Here is a 16,998-nt window from a genome sequence, read left to right as displayed (position 1 = left end):
TCTTGCTGTCACCTAACATTTGAAATTCTGATTCAGGGTCATAACTAAGGTTTTAAAACAAGGCATAATACAATATTACTATTCCTTAACACTAACCCCAGGGGAAGAGACTGAGAGGAAGGGGCAGCTGGGGCATGGATAGTTGTCATGTAAATAACGAACCATTGCTGGCAGGTGAAGACTCACCTCTCCAGGAGACTTTGCTCTGCCTCAATAGCACAATGCAACGCGGTGATGATAAACACAAACCATCGAAACCAAACCCTGTCATGCAAGGTGAGTTAGTTTGAAGGTATCTACACAAAGCCCCAAATCTGTAATCTTTAGAACATTTCTATTTTTAACTGTGTGTGTGTGTGTGTGTGTGTGTGTGTGTGTGTTTTCAGTCTTCATCCAAATGTTTGGCCTCATGGACACAGAGTCTAAGATTTTGATCCAGATTTAAAATATCTCAAAAACATATCCAGGGATTTTTGTTTCAAAAAATGCTTTTATGGGGATTCTAGTTTTGGTGCATTCGGGCACTTCCTGAAATGGCAGGCCTGGAAGGATAAAGTTCACAGCAGAGAGTTATGGTCTCATACTGTTTAACACTGCAATTTTTTAAAAATATTCTAGTCGTCTGTGGAAAAATTCCCACAAGAATGAGACGGCATGAAAATCAAACAACACTAGAAAATGCTTAGTAGAAATGTACAAATGGTCGGTTTTGAACCTGAAAGTTCTCAAGGGATTTTCTTCTTTGCTGAGGCTTCTGAAAAGAGCTCAGTTTATACCATTTTGAGACCCATGAAAGCACAGCACACCTTTGGATTTCTGATGCCACTATGCTGATCAGAGCCAAAATGTAGTGGCATTTGAGAAATATTGGCTGGTAAGTGAAATCACATTTAGACTTTTGGGTTTTATGTTGTAACTATGTAGTTTCAAGGGAGAAGCCAGTTATAGATTGGTTTGTTGTGCTTTGTTTGATTTGGTGAGATTGAAATTTGTGAGGCATGAATTAAAAGGTAATTAATAGTTCACAGAAACTGTTGAGATGGCCAGAACATACTTTCAGAAAAGGATTTTGGAATATCAGGGGCTTGATAAGATGATTCAGGATTGTTATCAGTGTATTGTGGATATTCTGTTCTCCTCCATTGGGTTAAAGAGTTTTATTTTCTTTCCTAAAAATAATGTGGCACATCTTCCATCTTAAAGCAATCAGCACAAATACAAGTGATGCCTGTTCAAGCGGACTTTCAAAGACAGCACACACTAGTAACACAAAGAGCTCTTTCACATTTCAAGAATACAGTGACGGGAACTGGTACACATAATAGTAGAGAAAAAAAAAAATTTTTTTTAACTTCATGGAATGGGAGGTCAGGCTTCAGGCACTTCTTTGTCTGGCAATGGACAAAACCAAAAGGGCTCTGACCTGAATCTCGCATCTCTTTCTAATCTACCGCACATGAGGGACCAGAGACACCAATTACCGATGAGTCACAAGAGCAGACAGAAAACTGTTAGTAGGTCTTGACAACCAGGAACGAAGATGCTTTGGAAAAACATGTGCTGGATGCCAAGTATGTAAGAAGTGTACCTTAGAAAGCGATGCCATTGTGTTAAGAAAAATGGAATTCCTGTCCAAGTGGCCTTGTGGGATTTCATCTGTGCCATCATCTATACTGGTGAAGCAGCTCTGGGTCTTGAAGCATCGTTTAAAAGTCTTCAAGAAAAATCACGAGGTGTATATAAACAGAACCATAAATTTTATGTGGAACTTGGTGCAAGCTGTCTTCATTTATCTTGTGTGCACTGGCAGTGGTCGGAGTGCAACTGGCCTTGGGAGGACTCTCACCATTTGAACCGAGATCCTAGTGGTCATCTGTTTCTACCACCCACTGGAAGCAGGAATCCATACTACGGTTCCCCGGACTGGCACCCTAGAATGATGGCCACCTGCTAGAACCTGGGTCAAGACTATGACACGGGCAGGCTCAGTGGATTTATGCATGATTATCAATTTAGAGCAACAAGAACCAAAAAGATCTAGTGAGACTTACTTTGGGGGGAAGGCTCAGTTTCTCTTTGTAAAAGAAAAATAAAACGAGCCAATTCTACTGACAAAATCCCCTATGGGAAGAACTAAAACTAAAAACGGAAACTAACTGGTTTCAAAAGTAAAGAAATTTTTATTAAAATGGAATTAACATGAATGAAAAGCACAATCCACCCCCCCCCCCAAAAAAAAAAAAGAAAAAAGAAAGGGGGAAAAATGGGGCAAAAAAGGAGGCGGGGGCGGGGCGGGGGGAAGAAAACAAACCAGAAAGCTGAGGATTATTATGAGCCATGAGAACAATAGTCTGAAATACTCCGCATGGCACACTGGGTCTCCACGGGTCAGGGCTACGGCCTGTCCTGATGGAAGAAAATATATTCTTGAAGATAAAAGCTTCCAGGAGTGATTTAGGTATCTGTTAAGAAACACAGCTTTGGTAGGGGACCTTTTAAATTTAGTTTTGCCTTGTACTCAGTGTAAAATATTTGTACAAAAATATAGAAGGCATGGCTTGATGTTTAACGTCTGTGTTTTATTGTTGTTGGCACCAGAAAAAGCTCATGTTCTATGTTATGTCACTGTACATACTGTAAACAAGACTGCATTAATATTGTTTTATGAGTTTTTGTTTCAATGACTCTAGATTTTAAAAAATACATTCACAAACTACCTTATGTTTAAACACAATGATTCCCTTTTATTTCTTAACTGTACCCAAAATCCCACAATAAAAAAATCATTTAAAGCTGTGTGTTTCAAACTCATCACTTAGAAATAAAAACAAAACATAACATAAAAACAAAGATCAGTTTGCAACATAATTTAAAGAAGCTTCTGGTTCAAAATACCACAGCAGCAATATAAAGAGCTGGTGGCAATCGCATTTGGGGGTGAGACCCAAATCAATATATTTTGTCCACGTTGGCATCCAATTACAGTAGTTGTTAAATTCAATCCACAAAGTTATTGCTGAATTTGTTGCATGGAATTTGTGAAGATAGATTGTTCAGCAGCAGAACCACAGCAGTAAAAATGAGAACAGGGGGGATTTCATTGCTTTTGAGAGCTAAAGGGACCATGGTGAGGACATCTTGGTGATCACCTGAAGATAATCCTCAATTCCATTCTTGTGTGTTACCTGTTTAGAATAAATGCAAATGATAACCAGCTTTACAGGAGGGGAAGAATCATTTACTTCAGAAACTGGAATAATTCCCCATGCCCTTACCCTGTTTGCCTAAACCACCAGATTGAGATGGCTCCATTTTCCTAACGTGTATTTCGTTCTCATTAATAGTACATCAGCTGCTAATGTATTTAGGCAAAATCAGTAGGATCACAGACTTTAAAAAGAAAATCTGTTTACATTAATTGTTTTCTTCAGAAATAAGCCACATTTGTTTTTGTTGTTGTTGGATTTTTTTTTTTTTAATTTTTCCAGAAGAACAATTTGGTCAACTACTGTTTTGTTTAAAAAAATATTAAATACACCTGAGATTGCCAGTTGAGCTCTCTATATGTCTCCTGGAGATAACACTGCTGTGATGAACAGTGAAACAAAACAAACAAAACGAGGTAGGTTAAAACAGGAAGCGCAACACAGATCGTTTTGCAACACCTCGATACCACAGGCGGCCATGCTTGTAGCTTTGGAAAAAAAAAAACCCAGTCACGTAAAAGTTCAAATCATCCGAGTAAGAGTTTATAAGGACACAAGTCAACCTGAACTAAATACATACATATCTCTGCACAAATGTTGTTTACCGTATGTTGGGTAATTTGGAGGAAGGTAAAATGATTAGGGTCTCAGAAATTTGGCCAAAGCCTTGTTTTTAAGTTCTATCAACTCTGAACCAATGGTGCCCGCTGTGTCTCAGGCAGGCTTGGTAGTCTTGTCCCTTCTCTCACCAACCCAGAGAGAACACAGGCAGCTCAGAAACATTTATTGTTATTATTTTTTTTCAGTCATAGTTTTCATTTTCAGAAAGTGGCACCCTCAGGAGAAAGCTGGGAATGACCAGGGCTTGGATGTCATTCACTCCCCAATTCCCAGAAAGAACTCGACAAAGTCTCCCTCCTAATGAAGCCCAAAGCAAATGACCTCTTAGCTGGAGGCTTTATGCATTAAAAAAAAGAATGTGTATATATATATATATATACATATATATATATATATATGTATATATATGTGTGTGTGTATATACATACATATATATATATATATATATATATATATACACACACATTTTTTTAGCTTGTTTCCCAGAAGCTCTTTTTGTCTGACCCCAACAGTCATCCCATCTTTTGCCCTGATCTGTTGCATAATAGCTGAGGGAAAGTTGTGTTACGGAGTCCCTCAATCGTTAGAGCCAACTCGACTCAATGGCACTACTATCCCATTCCACACATTCCATTCTGTACAGGGCCATATAAAAACAGGACCTGTCAGACTCACAAAAATGGTAGTTGATTTTATTAGTCTAAGGCTAGTAGTTTAGCCATTTAAAATCTATTTCCCCAAAGAGGAGAAAACTAGTATTTTTCTTCTCTTAAAAATTCATTAGCCAGTTGCTATCAAAAAGCAACCTTTTGGGTTGGTGAAGGCAAAAGAGTTCTAAAATTACCCCACTATGCAATTATGGCCTTCAGTGTAAGGAGATAAGGTACATTTATTGTGCTGTCTCTCACCATTTGAAATTGGAAATTTTACAACATCTCGTATACTTAAAGCTAGCAGGCAGAAGGAATTAAAAAACAGACTCGTTTTCTCGGTATGCATTCTCTCCCCATTCTTACAAAGTAAGGGGGTAAAGAAAAAAGGTAACAAAACAAAACAAAACAAAACTCAAAATCCACCATAACACAGCTGAATCATAAGAGCACACAATATTTGTTTCTATCCCTAACTCCGAAGGGCACCATGGTCCATCTCTGTCCACAGACAACGCAGCATTCTTGGGGATCTCCTGGAAATTCCTGCCACCTTTTTCTCTCCTTCTCAACCAGGCTGCAACACTGAAAGATGGACTGTGGGCTGTACTGGGACGGGCGGAGAGAGAGGAAAAGGGGAAAGCGGGATGTTCAACCAAGCCTTCTGATTCTGCCTCTAGACTGGCATAAGTCCACATGAGTTATGTTCTTTTTAATTAGAAATAACGCCATGAAGATAAGTGCCAAGTGCTCTTCTGTTACCAGTTCATCATGGAATTTCTGTTGAGGGTCATGAAAAACACTTGGCTACTTCCTCCAGATCGCACGGATGCAAAAAATACCTGTTTGAAATTAAAAAGAAGTTAGTTCAACTGCATGGTTTCTTTTCCTCTTTTCTTCAACCGTCCATCCATTTTCTCTCACATGTTCTATCCTTGCCATGTGTCAGCTCTTAAGACTCAATGGCTGGTGTTTATAAAGTGCCTTTTAATACAGTGCATCCTCTGTAAACACTCCTGACTTTATTACTATGATTGTTACTATTACTTATTGTGGTACTGGCCTTCGGGAACATGGGAGGGGCTATATATTGATTTGCAACATCCCTTAGGATGCTTATGTTTTAAAAGGGAGTTTCATGCTAGGGAATGTGCTAGACTTCTGGCCTAGGACACAACAGGTCTTTTGTTAATTTCTGGAAAGCCATAGAGGCTTTCTCCCATACTGACAAGAGGGCAGACTTTGGGACTGAAGAGAATCTTTTCAAATTCCCAAAGTCAGTGGTGGGGGGGGGGGATTTTGGGGTCAACTGACTACTATACAACCTCAGTTCTCAATTTTTAAAGTTACGAAAAAAAATTATGTCATCAGATAGGATAAGGTGTTTAATGCCTATTCATTTGGTATGCCAAAAGTTAACTCTTGGCTTGTCAGCTGGTGCAGGCATATCCTAGGAGATAATGGCATTAATAGAACCACAGTCCATTAGGTCTGGGTCTGTGAAATCATTTTATCAAACAACTAAGAGAAGTGAGCAAAATTTGGGTTATTGCTTGCTTGAATGTCAGTGAACCACTGCCCGAGCTAAATACTATTCTGGGCTGTGGCCTAGCCCTTCAATCAGCCAACGCCAAACTTTGGTCCAAGGCATTTACTTTTGTCACTAGTGTAAAGTCTCTGCTACCTCATTTCCACAACTCCTTCAGAAGAATGTTGTCTCTCCCAACAACGACTTCTTACAAAGTTCTGTGGAAATGCTTGGCATTCAGCTAAAGCTACGTATGTAAGTACAGCTACTGTTAGGGTCAATGAATCAAAATGTGGAAGCACAGAGGACCCATGGAAACACAATGGGGGAAAGAAAGGGCTGCTGTTCTCTCCAGGTTGTGTGCACCCTCGGCTCTAAACCTTGGGCCCCAGATACTGGTGTGGTCCCAGCCGGCTCCTGAGGGCATGGGCATGGCTTGAAATCGGCTTGCTGGGGTTGGTCTTCTATGAACTGGAGTGTGGTGGTCTATGCCCAGATCACTCCTAGTCTTATGATCCCCAGAGACTGGATTGGGGCTGGAGTTTTGCCAGGGGTCAGGTCTGCTTCCTGGCATACTCTGGTAAGGCCCTGGAACCACCCGTGCCACCCACAGCTACTGTCTATCCAGACCACACCAGGTCAGAGTAGTTGGCCAGGGTTGGATATAGTCTAGACTCACACTCCCAGGGTTGGACTAAGACCAATCAGGCCTCTGGCGTGCTAGGGCGGACCAAGAGATGTACATCTGTTCAATCCATCACATTCTTTACTACAAGTGTTTATTCCTGCTGTTTGGGGGACAGCATTTCTAAGTTGGCCATAGTCACAAAGGATGAATTCACAAATGAGCACAGCTTAGCTACTAACACTAAACACTTTGGGTTGGTCTACACGGAGGGCAAAGGAGAAGCAGTGTTGCCGAAGAATACCCTTCTGAGGCCACTGATCATGCCAGACGGACCCCACCAATTTCACTGCAAAACAGTCCCCCTATGACACTTTGGAAGAAACATGGCTGGAATGACACAGGACATGGCACTAGTTGAGTTTGTGATGGTGCATTTGTTAAGGAATGGGTGACAATTTTTGAAAGTTTATATTTCTATATGTTCAATGTTTTACATTTAAAAGTGGATATAATGTGATGGGTTAGGTTCTCATGGTGACTTTGTGACACGTCTAAAAGTGGAGTGTGAAGTTGACCCTGTGTGAATGATTAACGATGGGCCAAGCCTCCCAAGTGCTTGGGAGAATTTGGGATGTCTGCTGAGTCATCGCAAGGCCTGTGGGCCACAAAAGTTACTATGGGTTTACAAGAAATTTTTGGAAGTTTTAATGTCTTTTTTAATATGTGAATACTATATTTTGAGGGTTCACGTGAATCAAACCAAATAATGCCATTTGAAGATAATATTGATTGTTTAACACAGATGTGATTCAAATCAGTATAAAGGAAAATGAAGGTTTCACAGGTACCTGGTGGTCTCTTAAAATGCAAACACTAATGCAAATGTTGAAACGGATTTACCTTATCATTTCTTTCACATAGAAACTTTAACCTTTGAGCTCGCTTATGCATAAATACTCCATCCAAATGTCCTGTTTCCACTGACCGGATCTCAATAGCTTTCTCGCCCCAGCCCATTATCTGATTGGAATGAATGTAGGCTGTCAAAAGGAATTTCCAAAACTGCATTAAAAACATTAGATGGGCAATAACTCACAGCATCTGTTCACATCTTAACCACAAAAATGACAAACGACTTGAGATAAACAGACAAAGCAAGTCTTACAAGTGTTATTCACAGACTTTTTTTTTTTTTGTGGGATCAAATGGTTGTTTCACATTTCTTGACTTTCGTTTCATTTGGGGGGTGTAACTGCTGAAGGAGATAAGGAATGGTTAACCTACCCACAGACGTGGGCATTTCTCCCCATTGGAGCACCACATCCTTAGTTATCCGGCCATAGGTGTTTACATACACCCCCTCATCCTCATAGCAAACAAGCATTTCCATTCCATCTGTTTTAGGCAAGATGACAATGGCATGAGGAGTGATATTGCCCTGAATCTAGGAGACAAAGAAAGGCCAGGTATTATTCTTTTTAAAAAATAAGACAGCACCCTGACTATTAATCTCTAAGAATTGTACAAAAGGATCCCTCCCCCACCCCCATTTTCATTCTAGAGACTGACATTTTGCCCTGCTTTGCTTAATTTAACCACTGATCTGTCAGATACCCCAGCATACAAATACAAACTTCGGCACTAGGTCGAGAATCCAATTCACTTGTTCCTAAAACAAACGACTACAACTATGGAACACCTACTATGTGCCAAGCACTGGGCTCCTTACATGCATAATTCCTAGTCCTTAGGACAGCTCCCTGTGGTAGATATCTTTTTGGATGAGGCACCTGCATGTCAGAGGGGTTATGTAAATTGATCGTAGTTGCACTGATATTTGGTGGTAGAATTGGGATTTGAGCTCCTGTCTCATGGACATTAAAACTCATGTGTTTTCCATCTACTTCTAAAAAAGATGAGGGGAATGAAAATCAACTGAATCTAATGGGAACAGCCTAAATGGGGTCAAAGGGTGGGACCCAAACAGACGCCTACAAATAGGCTATGAGCATACAACACAGAATGTTTTTCTGGGTGCCTACATAATGCAAATTAATGGCTTGTTTAGAAAAAAAATTCCCCTAGCCGAGATGTCATGGTGGTCCAGTAGTTGCCTGGCTGGGTAGATGAGAGGATCAAGGATGCTCACAGTGAGGCCCCAGTCACCTCACTGAGAACATGAGCTGCGAGTCCTGTGTGCATTTGCACATACCTGTGTGAAAAGCTCTGACACAGCAATGAACGCTGCGTGCGTGTGTGTGAGGCAGCGTGTGCGCATTAGGCACTGAAACAACTTTTTTCAATTGTTGTGCTTCTTTGCAGTAAAGTCTTCAAACTCTCAAAATACCAATCAGCAACAGATCAGGCCTCAGACTTTCCTGACAGCGTCTATGGTACGTTAGCCTTGGGATTACGTACTTGCACCGCACCAATCCTAATAAGTGGAACCATGTGTGGCATTTCTGTTTAAAAGTTAGGTTTGGGGCAATGTGTCAGTATTGCAATATTAATACTACAATTTGCAGGGGCTTATGGCAAGTACCTTATAGGTATTGCCTCATTTAATGCTGACGATAACCCTCTGGAATAGGTCCTTTAATCCCCGTTTTACAGATACGGAAGTCAAGGCTTGGAGGGACTGTCTAATGTGCCCATTACTGCACAATGAGTACATGCTAATGCCAGGGATGCACTCCAGTGTCTGCTTCCTCTATACGACGCTCCCCTCAAGTTGAAGACAGCAACAAAGACAGCACAAAGGGGCCACTGACTTCCCATGTAAAATGAGCCCATCTCCCTTCAAAAACTGAAACTAGGAACTCATCTACTACACTTTTGCTTCAAAAACACAATTTATGCCCCTGAAGGAAAAATATCATATGCATTTTCATCTAAAGTCCAACGAGACGACATGTCTAATACATGGCAAAGAATTGCTGTTATGCGTTACTCAGTTTCAAGCAGTCATAAAAATGAAATTCACATGTTTTGTGTATTAAAAGCATTGTCTATTCAGTGGAGGCTAAAAGTCCATCTGCTTTACCGATTAGTAAAAATTAGCAGGACTTCCGCTAAAAATGTGCAAGAGCAAATCTCTTTCCGCATGCATGTTGTTGTACACAGAACCTGGACAGCGGGCTCCCAGGAACTTACATGAGATGGGATGTAGATATCATAAGAGTTTCCTGAATCAACATCAATTACATGGAAACCAGTGTGTGAACCAAAAATAACCTTTAATCTTTGACCTTCTTCTACTGTGAGATCAACAAGCAGTGGCTTGTGCTGGAGATCTGCAAAAGACTTTAAAAAGCACCCCATGAGTGTCCACATCGTTCAAAGAGGTTATCTGAAAATTGTTTTCTTTTAGCCAAAGCCTGGTGGAAGTTAGTATCTGATTTTCTTACACTGAAAGTCCCAGAGATCCCTCTTTCAGCTTTAGGTCTATTCATATTCTGGCTCTAGGAGGAAGGGTCTAACATCCTTTTGTGCCCCCGTCTCTACCCCTTGTCCTCTAGGGCAGAGAAGTGGTTTACCGTTGTCAGTTTTGACAGTGTCATTATACTTTAAAACTTGGCATCTGGGTGCTGCTGTTTCTTCCTGTTTATTTCTGGCCTTTTCCCTCTGGGGAAGGTACAGTCACTTCTCTCTGGTTCCTTTTCTCCCCATGGAACAGCCGGGCCCAGGCATGGCCGTTACCCTTTCAGAGATAGCCTGGGGTAGACAGCTGGGCAGCTCTGTGCCTAGTCTGTTGAGGATTAACGGGCACGCTCTGGTTCTGGTTTTCCTTCAGCGAGTGAGTGAGCATCAGACTGGCACCTTCTTTAAACTTACTGTTGACATCTGAGACTTAGGTTTGGGCAATAGAGAAGGCGGGGGAGGCTGGAACATCATAAGACTCATGACTTACGTTGGCTAGTTGGGCTTAACTAGGAAGGAAAAAAGAGAGCTCCAGCCAAGTTTATCAAGGTCCCATGTGTTTGAATCCAGAGCCCAAGCCCCAACAAGCTGTCAAGCATTTCTCTGTTTTCTTTTGCCATTATTCCTGCACAGCCAACCTTTATTGGGTCTTGACATCTGGGAGAGACTTTGTGAAACCACAAGTGCCTCAGCTTTATGGCCATCGCCACCCAAACGGAGCGCCCTTTCTTCATCTTTTGCTAAAGGAGTCTCTGACTAGGGGAGGCCCTGGCCTCATCTCCTGCCAGCTCCAGTCCTCCCTGCTCCAGTCCTTGTCTTTGCACTGGCCTCCTTACGGGCTGGGTGCCACAGGTGGCATTTTGGCTGGTAAACCGACAGCAGTAACTTCCCAACCTGACTGGGAATGGGAACTTTGATTGAAAAGCGTTCATGGACAGAGATTTTGGCAGAACAGCAGCATTGCTCCGGCTTAGTTAGGAGTTATCCCTTAAGTGTTATTACTAACTTAATACATTCCAAAAATTTCTCTCCATGAAAGTGGAGGGGAGCCTATTTCCTTTGATGTACCTGCCTTCCTGAGCACCTCGCAAACGAGCCCCTTGCACTAACGGAACAGGAGTGGGGTGATTCCGCCCCAAAGGGCGCCTCCTAATGTTTCCAAGGCAGCTTCTGCCCTTACATGGCATAAGTGGCAAGAAAGAGTACATAAAGGGTCAAAGGGAGACAACAGTCACAAGGATGGGGAGAAAAAGTGAGGACCAATGCGCTATAAAGAAAGTGAGAGACACAGGCAGACAGAGACAAGGAGCAGAAGATTAATTCACGTGGGCTGTGGATAGACTCTGCAGCTCTGTAAACACCAGAGTGCTAGCAAGTACTGGTCCTTCCAGCATCTGGGGGGAGGGGTCAGCTTTCACGAGCTGGGGTCCACGACGCTAGCATATCCTCATCACACCCTGCTGAGTGCCATGAAGATTGATCCAACCATGGTGGGTACAGACTCAGATAAGGTCAAAAACGAAAAGCAGAATGCAGAGAAACCAAGCCATTTGTATGTAACCACATTCAATATTCATTTCAGAGAAGTCCGGTAACATTGGGGATATATGCTCATTATGTGAGTTTTAGGGATTTTACCCCAAAAGGCTTATAAGGATGAGAAGATTTGGAGACATGGTTCATCCTTGAGATTTGGTGCTGCCATTGGTCTGCCTTTTTCAGATGACATATCAGAGAGCACCCTAGTTAGGTGGCTTAATAATGAAGTTCATTGCCTAATATCACAACTAATGCTTTGCTCAGTAACCATCCCATACTAAATGTCCCTAGGAGATGATGATTTATAGACCTGAAATGAGGGAGGGCACACCCCAGTTTTTTCCCCTTTCATCTATCCCCCCAACTCCCAGTTAATTTTAATTTGACTAACTTTATAGCATTGATTGGTGCTTAGTCTTTGCTTTTGGAATAATAAATCTATATAAGAGTTCCTATACTTTTAAAAGGGGTTTATTATATATAGAAAAATTGGTACTGGTCGATGTGTGAGACAGATCACTTTGTTAACTGGTAGGAACCCAAAATCTAAAAAATCCCTTCTTTAGATAATCACATGCCCACTTACCTTAAATGCCATGAACTTATGATACGGTTTCGGAGCCCAAGCATATATCTCCACAGCATTCTTTAAGGCAATCACTAGGAATTTAATCCTTTCATATTTAACTGTAATAGAAAAACTATGAATTAAAAGAGTATATCAACTTATTCAGGTTTTTGCATTACTGACTGCGTAAGCCACGATATGGGAGTATACATTATAATTGAGGGTGATGCTCTTGGTGTGAGATTTGCTCATAGATACAGATTGAACTTTCTTTATTTTTTTCTTTTTAAATTTTTTTTTTTGGCATTTATTTATTATTGAGAGAGAGAGAGAGAGCGAGCGAGCGAGTGAGCATAAGCATGGGAGGGGCAGAGAGAGGGGGAGACACAGAATCTGAAGCAGGCTCCAGGCTCTGAGCAAGCTGTCAGCACAGAGCCTGATGCGGGGCTCGAACTCATGAACTGCGAGATCATGACCTGAGCTGAAGTTGGACACTCAACCAACTGAGCCACCCAGGTGCCCCTGAACTTTCTTTAAAGTACTCGGTCTGCAGATGCTTGGGGTCTTTGGCTTTACACTGAAAGCTCTTCATCTGAAGGCTTAGGACTCTCTTTAATCACTAGGTCTAGATGTGAATTACTCATTGTAAGAAGAATCTGCATAATAGCCTTCCTGTTCCCTTGCCTGGCTTTCATAGTCACCCACACGGAAGATGCTGAGAGCTGGTATGGCCAAATGGTAGAAAAATTAGCAAATGGGTAGAGACATAAAGTGTGCCATTTGCTTATTATTCAAATTTGAATTCCAATTATTAGGAATTTATAAGTGATGAGTGCCTTTATAATAAAAGGCCCTAGAAAGATCCCTCTCTCCAGACACTACATGAGGTTGTGGCGAAAAGACAGCTGTCTATGAATGAGGAAGCAGGCCCTCACCAGACCCTGAGTCTACCAGCACCTTGATCTTGGACTTTCCAGTCTCCAGAATTGTGAGAAATAGACTCTTATTGTTCATGGTATTCTGCGGTAGCAACCTGAATAGGCTAACACAGTCAGCAGTTATTTACTTTATTGAATACCTGGATGAACAGAATACTTGTGTCCTAAAGAAACTGGACAGCCCAGGGCAACGAACTTAATTCTTGCTCTCTGAGCTCTCCCTTCTGTTTACATATTCTGTCTTTAATATACTTTCAACTACTTCTTCAGCCACTTATTTCCATATTTCTAAATAACATATTTATAATTTTACTGATTTTTTTCATTATTGATATTATCTATCGACTTGAGAGTATGGAAAGGATTTAGCTGATTAGAACTGTCTCCTCTCTGCACTTCTCTCTCTCAAACATACACATTTCTTCCTCACCCACACCAGTGATACAGTTATATTTTAAATTTTTGGTGAAATCAAGATCCCATGTTGAAATTATTATTGTTCACAGCTAACACATAATAGTATGCCACAACCACATTTCCTTTTTGGTTTTCCGTCATTTTTTCCCACTTCCTTATTGTCTATGTATCTATCTCTGACCACGGAGACTTTCTGCTGGTACTGTAAAGGCCTTCAGTACAGTCAAACATGGCAGGGAATCTATTAGTCACATTTTATTTTTCCTGGAGGCATCCCTTTTGGAATGCTCCTTGTTCTACTCTGCTTGGACTGACTCCTCTCTAGGCCTCTGTAGAGTTGTCATCTAAATTTCTTTCCCCCTCATTCTGGGTATTTTCTTCACCTTTTACCTGGATTCCTAGGTTTATTCCTTTATTTTGGTGGAATGCATCGGTCAGTAGTTTCCTGAGAAATAGGGTATGGAACATAAATGTTTGGAGAACCTGCACATCTGAAGGTGTCTTCATGCAACATTCCAAAATTGACTGGCAGTTTGATGGCATGGTGGTTAAGTTCTATGTGTCAACCTGACTGGCCACAAAGTACCCGGATATTTGGCCAAACATTGTTCTGGGTGTGTCTGTGAGGGTTTTTCTGAATCATATCAACATCTGAGTGGGTACACTGAATAAACCAGGCTGCTCTCCCAATATGGATGTGCCTCATCCAGTCAATTACAGACCTCAATAGAATAAAAAGATTGAGTGAGAGGACACCTCCTGTCTGACTATTGAGCTGGGAAACTGGTCTGTTCCAGACTTCAGATTGGGATTTACACACTGGCTCTCCTGGGTCTCCAGATTGCTGACTACAGATCTTGGGACTTCTCAGCCTCCATAATTGTGTGAGGCAATTTCTTATAATAAACCTCTCTCTCTCTCTCTCTCTCTCTCTCTCTGTATATATATATATATATATATATATATATATATACACACATATACACATATACACATATATACACACACACATATACACATATATACACACATACATACTTGTGTATATATGTTTATATTTATATACCTCTTTATATATATACATATATATATATATATATACACGTGTGTGTACGTGTGTATCCTATTAGTTCTGTTTCTCTGGAGAACCCTATTTAATACAGATGGTTTATAAAATACCAGTTGAAGGCTTTGTTCCATCTTCTAGTATTGCTGCTAAATCTCAAGTCACCTAATTCTGTGCCTATTATATATAAACTATTTTTTAATTATAATCTGGAAGCTTTAAGGACCTCCTCATTTCCTGGGTACTGAAATGCCATGTTAATATATCTTCCTGTGAATCTTTTTTTTCATTCACTATACCAGGTACTCAGTGAATCCTTTAAAAAAATTTTTGTTAATGTTTATTTAATTTTGAGAGAGAGAGGGAGAGAGAGATAGAGAGCGAGAGAGAGAGTGAGTTGCTCGAGCAGGGGAGAGGCAGAGATAGAGGGAGACACAGAATCTGAATCAGGCTCCAGGCTCTGAGCTGTCAGCACAGAGCCTGACGTGGGGCTTGAACTCACAAACTGTGAGATCATGATCTGAGCTGAAGTCAGATGGTTAACCAACTGAGCCACCCAGGTGACCTTATGTGAATCTTTTAAATTTGGGATTTCAAGTCCTTATTCTAGAAATTTTCTTATATTTCTTTTTTGATACTTTCCTCCCTTTCCATTTCTTTTCTTTTTCTTAAAACTCATGTTACTTGGGTAACTCATGTTACTCATGAAGCACTTGGATTGATCCTTTTACTTTCTTACCTTTTCTTGCCCGTTCTTTATGTCCTGCTTTCTAGGAGACCTCTCATCTTTATCTTCCGATACATTTCTTACACTTTTTATCCCTACCAGCATATTTTAATCTCTAAGATTTTTTCTTGGTCTCTGAATGACCTCCCCTGTCCCTGCTCCAATGTTCTGTTTAATGATCCTTATGCTTCTGTTCCGGAAAGAGTTTTTCTAATTTCCCTGAGGTTATTAAAGTTTCTTTAAAATTTTTTTCACCCCTCATTATCTTTGTTTTGTCTACCGTCCTTTCTTTCTGTTTAATTTTCCTTCCTGCTAGCGGATGTCCCCACATCAGGTAGTGGGCTTACTCACTGCCAGGCTTCATGTGTGGGTGGTTAGATAGCAAGCTTTTTCATGGCACTTCAAATGTTAGCACCTGAACATCTTTTCTTTCCGGCTGTTTAGTTTCTCCAAAAACAAATCTTTCAGAGTCTTGCTTGGGAATATAAGTATGGTCGCCAACATTTTGGGAGCTAAACAGGGCTAGAAGGGGTGCGTCTGTGTGTGTGCGTGCGTGTGTATCTGTCTGTCTTTCCTGGCAATGCCGTATTCCCACAATTCAGATTGGTTGTGGCAACTTCTCATCCTCTGTTGCAGTGGGGGAGGACTTGTGGTCATCACCCATCCAACAATCCTATTTGCAGTTCCTCCTTCCACCTCTATCTCAGATACACCTGGGGCCTCAGACCCTGGGCCTTCCTGGGTTCTGTTATGTGGTTGGATTGATGTTGATGCTGTTCCTCACTGCAGATGTAGACTTCAGCATTTCCTGGTCATCTAGGTTAGGTCCTCGTCATTCAACTGTTCTTGTTCGATTCTGCTGATATCTCTTGTTTGCTGGTCTCTCTTCTTCTGGTCTCATGTCCTTGTGGGTTTACGGCATTTTTATTCCTTCACTGTTATTTTAATGAGTATTTGGAAGGGAGTGGACATAAATGTTTAAACTGGAGCACAGGACTTTATTCTGAATGTACTCTTTGAACTTGATCAATCTGATGTTTTTGGAAATAATGCAAGTATACCTTAAGTTCCAACAACATCTTAAACTGGTAACAAATGCATCATCAATACCTGACTGGAAAAAAATGGAATGATTCTGATTGAGTAAACAAGTCCACGTCTTGACACTTACCAACTTTGTAATGTATGCAGCCTTCCAAGTCCCCAACTGTGATCCAGCCTTGTTTCTTTTCTACTTCTGGGTCGTTGTGTAGTATTCTGTTTCTTAGCCATGAAAGATAGTAAACTCGTAGCTTATTCTTTTTTCCTGTTGAAATAACAGAGCTCTAATTTCACACCCCTATGACAGCATTTTCTCTCAGTCTTTCCCCATCTCTATTTTATTTAATTCATTTATTTTATTTACAATTGTGTATGGTGTAAAGGCACAATAACCAGTGTCCCTAGCATCGTCATGCGTTGCCTATGCCAAGACTTATGATTAAAACACCTCCAAGTGTTTTGGACAAATAACCATTTTATAATTTGTCTTTACCTTCAGGTTGTTTCTTATCTGAGCAAGCTGCTCTTACTCTCTCTTCTCAATGCAAAGGGCAGTGTCAAGACCTAACTGTGTAACAGAATAGTTGATCAGAGTGCCAGAACATTCTAGATCTAATTACACGAAGGAGCGTTGATAACTGGACATTTT

The 16,998-nt window shown here is 40.9% G+C and overlaps 1 protein-coding gene across 8 annotated transcripts in view; it reads right to left on the bottom strand.

Moving 5' to 3' along the window:
* Positions 1-2,558: 2,558 nt before the first annotated feature.
* TNIK (TRAF2 and NCK interacting kinase) overlaps positions 2,559-16,998 on the bottom strand; it is a 392,848-nt gene continuing 378,408 nt past the window's right edge. For all 8 annotated transcript variants that reach the window (XM_060640743.3, XM_060640735.3, XM_060640736.3 and 5 more), the window contains 6 exons: positions 16,480-16,614; positions 12,179-12,279; positions 9,787-9,936; positions 7,918-8,077; positions 7,534-7,673; positions 2,559-5,319 (listed from right to left, as the gene is read on the bottom strand). In XM_060640743.3, the coding sequence (XP_060496726.1) occupies positions 5,236-5,319; positions 7,534-7,673; positions 7,918-8,077; positions 9,787-9,936; positions 12,179-12,279; positions 16,480-16,614 (770 nt within the window). In that variant the 3' untranslated portion in view covers positions 2,559-5,235. The remainder of the gene's footprint in view (positions 5,320-7,533; positions 7,674-7,917; positions 8,078-9,786; positions 9,937-12,178; positions 12,280-16,479; positions 16,615-16,998) is intronic.

Source organism: Panthera onca, chromosome C2 (genome assembly GCF_046562875.1).
Source record: "Panthera onca isolate mPanOnc1 chromosome C2, mPanOnc1 haplotype 2, whole genome shotgun sequence".
NCBI classification, from domain to species: domain Eukaryota; kingdom Metazoa; phylum Chordata; class Mammalia; order Carnivora; family Felidae; genus Panthera; species Panthera onca.
This window is presented reverse-complemented; position numbering and strand designations above follow the sequence as displayed.